At 45.3% G+C, this 11,110-nt stretch overlaps 1 protein-coding gene across 2 annotated transcripts in view; it reads left to right on the top strand.

Annotated features, from left to right (window-relative positions):
- Window positions 1-444: 444 nt before the first annotated feature.
- MNT (MAX network transcriptional repressor) overlaps window positions 445-11,110 on the top strand; it is a 71,336-nt gene continuing 60,670 nt past the window's right edge. For both annotated transcript variants that reach the window (XM_005298895.4, XM_005298893.4), the window contains exon 1: window positions 445-779. In XM_005298895.4, coding sequence (XP_005298952.2) covers window positions 707-779 — 73 coding nt within the window. In that variant the 5' untranslated portion in view covers window positions 445-706. The remainder of the gene's footprint in view (window positions 780-11,110) is intronic.

The raw sequence follows: 11,110 nt of genomic DNA, 5'->3' as shown, positions 1-11,110 counted from the left end.
ACGATCTCAAACAAGTCCAAGTTACAATAAAGTTCCATGAAGAAGTGGGCTGTAGTCCACGAAAGCTTATGCTCTAATAAATTTGTTAGTCTCTAAGGTGCCACAAGTACTCCTGTTCTTCTTTTTGCGGATACAGACTAACACGGCTGCTACTCTGAAACATGAAGATATTGTCTATCTATGCCAGTTTGAATGACAGATGACATTTTAAATGTCTCACTCAAATACACGCTAGCAAAAATAAATCTGTCATGAAAAGGAGAAATTAAAAAAAAAAATCCAACACATTGAAAACAGATCCCAAATAAGAGCTTTGGCAGATCCGCTCCCTCTGTGTAAAGAGGGTTCACTCCAAACAGCAGTGGTTAAACTCCACCCCTGCAAAATGGCATTGTCGAGTTCCAGTCCAGTGACCTACAAAGATCCAGGCCGGGTTTTGTCTGCAGCAGTCTGTATAGTAGCTGAGGGCTGTGTTAGTCCTTTTTTCTTGTTGTGTTTCTGTTACATACTCATCGCCATCTTGTTGCAAACCCTTTTCTTGTCTGGAAGATTCGCAGGGGATCGGGGTGGGGGGTGGTCTGATTCGGCATTTTTACTGGGGAGAAGACAAGGAGAAGGAAACCCCCGGTTTGGGTTTTTTTTGGTTTTTTTTTGTTTTTTTAAGTCTCCAGGATTTTGGATCCTCCACTGAAAGGCAACCCAAGCGATGAGCATTGAGACGCTTTTGGAAGCGGCCAGATTTCTGGAATGGCAAGCCCAGCAACAACAGAAAACACGTGGTAAGGGAGGGGGGGGACAGCATGTAAAATCGGAATTAGAGCTGTTTAAAGACACAGGACACCATTTTCCAAAAGCTGGGAAAAAAATATAGTCTTTTATTTTTACAAGAAGGCAGCCTGATTTCCAGTCACCCGTCGCTGCACTGTGTGTTACTTACTGTGTCTGAGGCGGGTGGAGGGTACACCTTGCTTTCAAAGCTGATTTGGTAAGAAAAAAGCATGGTCTCGAGTACATGATGTTCTGAATTAAAATAAATGTAAGGGATGTTGCAAAGGGGCTTGGAGTTAAATCCGTCTCCCTTTAGCCTTTCCCGTCGCCTCTGAAGCAGGCATGTCTGAATTTTTGTTGGGAGTTGAGCGTTTAATAGCGATGTGCTGACACATGCTTGTGGGCGATCGGAAAGCCCTGATTTTCGGGAGATTAACGTTGTCTCCCTTTTTCTCTCTCTCATTCATCCATAATGCAGAGACTCTTATTCTTTGGATGGGAGTCTGCAAAATGCACTTTTTCCCCCCCTTTGCTGAAATGGTGAAAACGATCGTGTTCCAAAAGTCACAGCAATCGAAGCCTGTTTTATTTTTATTTTTTTTTTGTTCAAAACCTAAAGTATTTTAATCATTAGGATAGTGTGTCTGTGCTGGTGGGTTGGGAGGGGGCAGTTATTCGCCCAAATGACCCGCAGCCTGTCTTCATAGGACCTGCCGGCGATTTGCTTTGCAGTTGAATTCGTACAATGGTCATTAATATATGTAACGTGTACAGTTTCCCCCCCCCCCCACCCCTTGTGGGGGAAAATCTCCTCCTGTATTTCGGATCGTAGGGCGGTGGCAGTACTCCAGCAGAGCGGAGTGAGGGGAGGCTGCTTTTGCATAATGAAATGACATAGAGTGTCATATGATACACTCCACCGTTTCGCCTCCCTCCTTTTTTGTATGTTCTGCCTTCCTGGAAATTTGCAGAGGGGAACCTTGGGTTGTTCCACCCCCCCCCCCCAAGTCAATGGTGTGATGGGTGGGTGGGGAGATCCGTGTTCTCGTGCGCCCTTGATTCCGTCTTGGGGGGGGGGGGGGAGGATCTGTGCCAAGGCAAAGGCAGGGCTGTATCTTTCCTCTCTCATTTGGAATGTAGCGTGTTGCTGCGTTCCAAACTAGTTAGTTTCATTGGGGGAGGATGACGTGTCAAGCCCCGCCCTCTACCACGTGCGCCGGGGACACTCCCTCTAGGGCTTCTGCTGGGTTGCTTCACAGCTGCACTTTCATTCTTACAACAGAGCGTGTGGTTGGGTGGGGGAAGGGCTTCTCCAGTCGGAGCTGGTGAGATCAGAAGTGCAGGGGGTTAAAGAATATTTCCACCCCTACCACCCACCACTGATCATCTGCTAATTAATGGCGGTGCAGTGCTTTGAAAATATAAAGTGCAAAATATGTTTAGCAGTGCATCTCCTGATGCAGGAAGAACCAGTCGTCACCCCAAGGAGTTTATAGTCTAAACTGGATAAAAATAGGGCAGCAAGGACTATACTTTGGTATTTTCCCTCCAGCTCATCTCAGCCCCCCTCCCCCACCTCCCCATGTGATCTTCATCCTGCAGATAACAATGTGTATATGTTACAATTATTATTTAATTTCTTATATTGTGGTGGCATCCATTGTGCTAGGCGTGCCCCCCACACACACAAAGGCAGACCTGGTCCCTAAGTGCATCAATCTGATCTATCAATTCCTGCTTGCTTGCAGGGAGACTCCTTCAGTATTTTGATCAATTTTAATGATAGTTTTAAAATCGTCTTCCTGTCGTTGACGATGATTTTATATGTGAGTGTGTGTACAAGTACAGCTCTTCCTTTGTGGGGATATTTTTGGCTGAGTGGGTGTGGAAATCTCAATCTAATTGAACTTTAGACTTGGGCCTACATCATGATGAGCCTAGACAAAATTGAACTCGGGGCTTTGACTGGCATTCATGATAGTGGGTGCAGGAGGATATGGGCAGGATGACACCTCCTGTATGAGGTAGTATAGGGTAGGGCATCCCCACTTCCAACCTATCATTTTTAATCACGTGGTAGGATAGTTGTAGGTGCAGATGGTACTTGCTGCTTGGCAAGAATACCACCTTTCCTGATGTACTTGTTATTGACCTTAACCCAGATATAATTCACTTCGAGTGTAACCTTTTCAAAAGGAGAAGATCAAGTGTGTGTGTGTGTGTGTGTGTGTGTGTGCACATGTGTGTTGTTAGATTAGCAATGCATTAATACAATTAGTGGGCTTTCAGTTAATGATTCTCAAGCCAAGGTTCTTGAAAAGATTGCAGTAGAATTTTGGGATTCCCCTTTTTATTTATTGATTTTATGTGCATGTTGTCAAGGCTGCTAGAGCTGTAATGCAGCATTAGCTCCGTGACACTACTGTACCTGCTGCAAAAGCAAGAAGGAACAGTTCTCTTTGTGTGTCATTGCTGTGGGATGGAGCTGAAAATCTATTGTTTCACTGATGAGTCATGCAGGAGATAGTGGTTGTTGTGAAGAAAGGCAGCTTGGAGACATGAAAGGGCAGGCAGCTTTCTGGTTAACTAAGAAGGAAAAATAGTCAACCTGTGCTTGTGGGCTAACATATCTTCTCCTCCTGAGCCAGTGCTAACGTCATTGCTGAGGCCTGGAAGTTGTATCTGCATCCTGGAGCAGTACAGCTTCAGGGTGAATTAACAAATCCATGTGTACATTTAAGACAGTGATGGTTTACAGTCTCCATAGTCAGACTTGCTCACTGGTTAGTGCTGATATTCCTAGCGGCACGTCTAATGCATTCTAGAAGTAGAAGAGATTAAATATGTGAGACGTGGTGTCAGGCTGTGCCGTTCACCTCTCGAGAAGATGGTTATTTTTCAGGTGCCCAAAAATGTGCAAGGCCTATCTCAGAACAAGTAGAGGAATGGCCCCAGCTGTGGCTGGCAAGGTGAGTTCAGCATGACACAACAAATGAGGGTCACAAACACACAGGAACAGGTGGCAGCAGCATGAGCAAGAAGGCACAAGAATGACTCAGGTCAGCCAGGCTTGGGCACAGCTTGCGAGCTGCAGGGGACTTTTGTTAAAAATGGGCTTCCTGGCAGAACTGAGTTTGAGGAGGGGCTTGAGCAAGGTGATGTGGCAAACCAAGCACAAAGAAAAAAGGCCCCGAGGTGTCTTCTTGAGTCTGTAAACCCTTCAGGGCAGGGACTGTCTCTTTCCCCCCCTCTGCTTTTACAGCACTCAGCACAAATGCCCCGATCCTGCGCAGGCTCTTTGGATGCTACCATAATAGAAATACTGACTACTAGTGCTGTGAGAGGAGGTCTCAACACTGGCAGAGCGGAGAGGGCGTGTGGCAGGGGAGAGTCAATGTGAAAGGACACCAGGTCAGAGAAATGGGTCGTAACTGTCTGGTGAACAGCCTCAAAGGAGACAGCAAGTTGTACGGACTTGGTATATATGGGGCCAGGAGGAAACGGTTGAGCAACTCAAAGGTGGGGGGGGAGTGACATAGTGGAAGCGATGGGCAAGAAAAAATATTTTGGGCAACCGCAGACGTGTGGGGCTGACGCTGGAAGGAGGAGGAGCCCGGAAGAACGTCTGCCAGTGCTGCTGGGGTTTGATGTTGCTCTAGCCGGGACACACTGGAATATACTGGCCTTGTGGGAAAGTGAAGCAGGAAGCTGCTGGGGAGGCCCTGCTGTCCAGGGCAAACTCCAAACTCATAGACTATGTTGCTTCCCCTCTCCATTCCATTGCCGGAGAGGGAGAAAACTTTCTGCCACGGCTCCTTATGCCTCCAGCCAGCCATGGAACTGGACGGGAAGAAATCGCTGCTCTCAGAGGTGTCCCTCTGCTAGAGTTTCCTCTTTTCTTTTTTTGGCAAGACTATCATGTTTCTAACATGGAACTATTCGTTTGACAGAGCTAGCAGAGTAAAGATGAGTGTGTCATTTGCTGTGCTGCTCTGGGGAGAGATCCAGACACTAGTAAACACTTTATAGCATGGACTGTCATTTTCTGTGTCTTTGTACAGCACTAGCCCAATGGGGCAGCAACCTGTTGGCCTCCAGGCTCTTCCACAATATAAATGTTCAATGTAAAGGGGGAAGGAATTGTTTTGGGGAAGGAGGAGAAGATTAAAGTAAGGCCGATCTTGTTTTTGGAGATCCCCGTAAATGTTAAGTGTGGCAGTGGAACTTTTCACTTCAGTATTTGTTACCCAGGGTTCCAGACTGTCTGTGACTACATACTGTGGGGGGTACATCTGTTGATGTAGAAGTTTGCACACGTCTTGTATTGAATCGGGGGAGCAATGTAAGAGCGATGCGTTAGAACGTTGATTCGCTGGTGAGGAGACAGTGGCTGGGATACAGTATATGCTGTCTCAGGAAATCTACAGTTAAAACATGGGATGGGGACCCAGGAGACCTGAGTTCTGTACCTGGCTCTGTGACTTGTGCAATATGAGCTTGGGCAAATTACTTTACCTCTCTGTGCTTCATGTGTGAAATGGGGCTATCCGTGCTGATATGCCTCCCAAGGGTGTTGTGAAGCTTAATTCACTAGTGTCTGTCAACTGCTTTGAGGTGCCTGGGCAGAGGGTGCTAAAGGGCAGAGAATTACGAAATAGTATTAAAGCACTTGATCCTTCTTTGACCCAAATACATAACACAAACTCGGGACGAGCGATACCAACGGGGACAAATATTAATACAGTGTAAAGCATGTAGCTTTCACTTTGACACAAAATTACAAAGGCGCCACCCTCCCCCCTGGTAGTGAGAGTGGAAGAGGCCAATGGACAGCCGACTGGGTGAGGCCTTTGGTTGAAGCACGCTGAAGCTGATGCGTTCAGCCAGTCCAGAAATCCAGATTGGCTGAACACTCTAGAGTTCTTTATAGCAGGAAGTGGAAGAAGATTCAAAGGAGGCAGCGTGGCCAGTTTGAATTCTGTCTAGGGCAGTGCACCCACCTGCAAAGGCTCAGTGACCTCCACCCATCTGGGCAGGCATGATGGATGGACTGGTCTTGACAGCGAGTCAGGGTTGAGGAGGAGGAGATCTGCTTGAAAACAAAGGAAGCCATAAGATCCAGTGAAGAGAGCAATGGTTGTTCTGTTGTTCGACTTGCTGGGAGATCAGGCGAGCAGCTTCTATCACCAGCTGGTTTGTAATTTTTTTTTCTCCCCCAGATTGACCCCGTTAGTGGATTGCAGCTTGAATGTTCTCAAACTTCAGGGATTACAGCAAGGAAGAACTACTGGAAGGCTTCATTTGCTAAACAGTAATGAAATCACATTCTTAAGGGAGGTTTCAGAGTAGCAGCCGTGTTAGTCTGTATCCGCAAAAAGAACAGGAGTACTTGTGGCACCTTAGAGACTAACAAATTTATTGGAGCATAAGCTTTCGTGGACTACAGCCCACTTCTTCGGATGCATATAGAGTGGAACATATATTGAGGAGATATATATACACACATACAGAGAGCATGAACAGGTGGGAGTTGTCTTAGCAACTCTGAGAGACAACTCCCACCTGTTCATGCTCTCTGTATGTGTGTATATATATCTCCTCAATATATGTTCCACTCTATATGCATCCGAAAAAGTGGGCTGTAGCCCACGAAAGCTTATGCTCCAATAAATTTGTTAGTCTCTAAGGCTAGGTCTACACTACCCGCCTGAATCGGCGGGTAGAAATCGACCTCTCGGGGATCGATTTATCGCGTCCCGTCGGGACGCGACAATCGATCCCCGAATCGACGCTCTTACTCCACCAGCGGAGGTGGGAGTAAGCGCCGTCGACAGAAAGCCGCAGAAGTCGATTTTGCCGCCGTCCTCACAGCGGGGTAAGTCGCTGCGATACGTCGAATTCAGCTACGCTATTCACGTAGCTGAATTTGCGTATCTTAAATCGACTCCCCCCTGTAGTGTAGATGTACCCTAAGGTGCCACAAGTACTCCTGTTCTTAAGGGAGTCAGCTGATCTCTGCAGAAGTGTGAAGGGGATCTCTATCTCCATATATTGCACTGAACAGTCACTTAAGAGATCTCTGAAGCATCTAGAAAAGGCCTGTAGGATACCAGGCTTGATAGAATGAGCTATGTGGTCTGAACTGAGATGGCAAATCCTGAGTTTGTAGGACTGTCGTGTCACTGTCAAATCTAATGCATAAAACATTGTCGGTTTCACAGCAGAAACAGTACTAGCTCCTTAGCATCATGTCTCTTTGGTTTAATTGTGTATCTCAGAAGGCTGTTTTCCCCTGATCACACATGTGGCTTCCAAATGTTTTGTAAAGCTGACTCAAGTATTTCCAAATATTTCGTTTCCAGAAGTTACACTGATGCCTTTGCTCTTGGCCGTTCTGCATTTCCTATCTGTCATACGTGGCTTTTTGTTGCTTTTCCATCCTTCCTGATGTGAAGAAAAAACTAAACCAGGTAGGGGATTGTTGACCTTAACTGGTAACCTGGGTGATCATCTCCTTCAGTTCTCTAACGACTTATACGAGGACATTTACTGTGTTGGGGAATTGTGTTTATAACACAGTTTGGTCTTGCCTTTGTGGATGAGATAAAATCATGCCATTAGCCATGTTAACATTCCTCATCAAAACCAAACAATTTCTAACCCAGTTGGGAAACTGCCTTGTTGTTACCCAGTGCCCCAAAATGGTAAATATTTTTCTATACCTGGGTTGTAAGGCCTTGTCTACTGTTCAAACTGTGTTTTAAAATGGTTCTTACTAGAAGAGTGCTTGGATGCTATGATATTTTAATATGCCTAAGATTCCTGCTAACATGGTTTCAAACAGCAGTGTAAACAGGACCTAAATATGTTATTAAATGGTATACAACAGCACAGTGAGGTTAGGTAGGGACCTCTGGAGTGAACGCCAGTGCATAGAGGATCTAAAAGTTGTACCATGATTAAAAGAGGTGCCAAGTTTTCAGCCTTTGCTAAAAGATGCACCAGGGTCTCCAAAAGATGGCACGAGTGGGAAACTGCCATCTCCATTCAGCGTTGGCGCACAGGCTCTGTAACACATACGGATATAATTCGGGGATTGTGTTTTAGGGGAACTGTGCATGTATTGGCTCTTTAAATGGACACTGTCCAGCAGTCCCTCATGAGTTGCTTACACACGCACTTCATAAGGCCTTTGCAACATGAAAATATCTGCTTCTTTACTAACATTTATTTTTTTCTTGATCTTTGTTACTGTAGTGTTGCTCTTAATTGCCAGTTGCATGCCCGGGTTTGTTATTGTAGGGTTGCTCGAGATTGCTGCATGCCTAGTTTGCTGGTGGGGAAATTGAAGCACCAAGAGATGAATGGCCTAATTTTAGAAGTGCTGAGCTCCCCTGTTCCCCGTTGCAGGCACCCTCTGAAAATCAGGCTGTAAGTGACATGCCCAAGAGCACACTGCAAGTTGCTGGCAGACTAAGCACAGAACCCAGGCATCTTGATTCACGGTCTCCCACTCTAACCACTAGCCTTGCCACTTTCTTTGTCATTAGTCATGTTGCATGCAGAAGCTTGATTCTTTCCAGAGGTTAGACTCTGTGCTTCCCCAAGGAATAGGGTGGGGATTTTATTTTTTTCTTCCCTCAAAGGCTTCCGGTTCAGTTGCATTGGAGCTCCACTGTGGTCAGAGAGGAGGCATGTGCCATAATGGATGGCTGACAGGTGGACATAGCTCTGTTGATGTAAACACTAGCTTGACTTTTATGAGTCTGCATAGGCCTGCTGAAACCACAGAATAAATTGACAGCAGGCTGGTTTCAGGAAAATAATTGCCTCTCATATCCCTGACCTATCTTGTTACTTTACCGCTTGACTAAGTAGCTGTTGTGTTCACCTTTTTTTTTTTTAAACTTTATGATGAATGCAAACCTTGTACAGCATGTTAACATGCGTACAGATAATCAGGACAGGTGAACTGATGAGCAGAAGAGTATCTCTGCGTAGCTGGAATTTAAATCTTCTCTCAATCTGGTGCTGTCTTCAGAATTCATTTGTATTTGACACACTAAAAAGAAAGTATTTTGTATCGTTGTCTAAGGAGTTGGGGTTGGTTAGTGGGCTGAGCAGAAAAGAAATCAGAACCTCCTGGCTTCTTCTCCTAGCTCTGCCGCTGTCTCCTTGTGTGGCCTTGGGAAAGTCATTTAAATTCTACGGGTGAAATCCTGACCCCGTGAAGCAAATGACATAACTCCCATTTGACTTCAGTGGTGTTTGTTTTCCTATCTGTAAAATGGGGGTAATAATATTTATCTACCTCACAGGGATACTGTGCTGATAAATTTCTTAAATTTTGGATGGCCCCTGAAGTGTATGAAAAGTTATATATGTCCCTAGAGCCAGACTTTCTACTGGTATGAATTGACGTAGCTTTGTTGAGGTCAACAGATCCGATCCTTAGTATTTTATACATGAGTGTTTGATGGATGCATATGCTGGACTGCTATGAAAAATTCAGAGAAGGAAGGAAACCATCTGCCTCCAACTCTCCCCCACACATGCATAGCGTTTTCATAACACTTTGTTCATGGGGCTCTATAAATGCTTCAGACTTACCATTCTGCATAGTCTGAATCTTGCTGTTCAGGATTTGGGATTCCCCAGAACGAATTGCATGTAAGTGCCTGCATAATTCCATCAGGAACATGGGAATTGTCTTACCAGATCAGACAAGGAGTCCATCTAGTCCAATATCCCGTATTAAACAGTCATCTCTACTAGCAGCTTCAGAAGAAGGTGTAAGAAATCTTGTAGTGGACAATTAGGAACCATCTGCCCATAGGGGAAGTTTCTTCTTAACCTTTGGCAGAAGATGGTTCGTTTATGCCCTGAGGGATAAAGGCTTAGAGGTCTTTGTGTTTTAAGGTGTTTTCAGTGAATTGCACAGGTTAAGTGTGTGTGTGTGTGTGTGTGTGTGTGTGTGTGTGCGCGCAACTTATGAGGGACTCCCGGACAATGTCCATTTAAAGAGCAAAAGGTTTTCCTTTGATAAGTTTTCAACTTGTTGCTTTTCAGTTCTGTCGAGAGTCCCGTGGTTTTTGTATTATGAAACAGAGTGAATCGGCGTTCCCAATTTACTGTCTCTGGTCCATTTGTTAGTTTATGTACCTTTGCCACATCCCCTCTGATTTCTCTGTCTAAAATAAACAAGCCCAATCTCTCTTTGTACAGAAGTCTTTCCATTTCTCTCGTATTCATCATCCATTTCTGAACCGCCTCTATTTCTACTCTCTCCTCGCGGGGTTAAGGGGGAGGAGCAGGGTTGAACAGAGCATTCGAGGACAGGGGTGCCCTTGGTTCATATAATGGAACTAGAACATTGCAGCGCATGGGAGTGGGGTGAATAATGAGGATTTTTAAGTGACTTAAAAATCTGTGACTGTCCCGGTCAAAGTGGGGTAGCCGTCTCTTCTAATTCTTACCTATTCGGAAAGAGATCATCTCAGTTTGGCTTCTGAGTCCACACTCTCTTGCATGATCATACTCCTCTGCTTGTTAGGAAAGTTGCTATATTTCTTCTGTGTCCTGTTTTTATTTTTCCCTAATACAACATACAGGTCCCTACAAAACCAGGAATAACCTGTATATGTTTCTGTGTTCGCGTTAATCCTGGCACCGCCCTAGAATTTCCTGGCTTGCTACCCCTCCCCCCTTTCTGCTTCCTGAATCTTCTTCGTAAGACTAGCAGAATCTGATTTTAAAAAAGCAAACTGTTTAGTTGAGGGCACCTGGGGAAAGCCTACAAAGTGGCGATAACCTCTTGGAAGGTGAGGGATGGACCTGCCATGTGTTAGCATAGTTGTGAGGTGCTCTGCAGGGCACAGATGAAATCATGCTAGTAGCAGCTGTGTTTAAAGTTGCTAATGGGATTCCTGGTTTCCCTGGACTGTATGGGGAAGAAGTTTTGTGCATGTCTGAGAGTCCCGTTAGACCCATGTTATGGATTAACTAGAGGAGTCAATGTATTGGGCTTTGTCTGTGCTAGGAAACTGCTGTTTAGTGGGTATGAAACCCAAATTCCTACCGCTCCCAGCACTCTTCAAATAGGGTTGGAAAGTGTTTGAGTTGATCATCCATTACAGGAGATCTAGGTTTTACCCCTTAGTTCATTCTTTCATCCAGCTATCCATCCAATTTGTTAGAAATGCCTCTCTGGAACTCTAGGTAGCCTCTATAGTCTTTAAATACACCTGTGAGACTTCATCTGGCTCAGGGTTCAGAAGTCTCTCCCATCACTACACAACTAAAATCCCCTCTTGTCAACGGATTGCTACCCCATTCAATCCAC

This window comes from Chrysemys picta, chromosome 19 (assembly GCF_011386835.1).
Source record: "Chrysemys picta bellii isolate R12L10 chromosome 19, ASM1138683v2, whole genome shotgun sequence".
NCBI classification, from domain to species: Eukaryota; Metazoa; Chordata; order Testudines; family Emydidae; genus Chrysemys; species Chrysemys picta.
The sequence above is the reverse complement of the archived record's forward strand: the minus strand, read 5'-3'. Positions and strand labels throughout refer to the sequence as shown.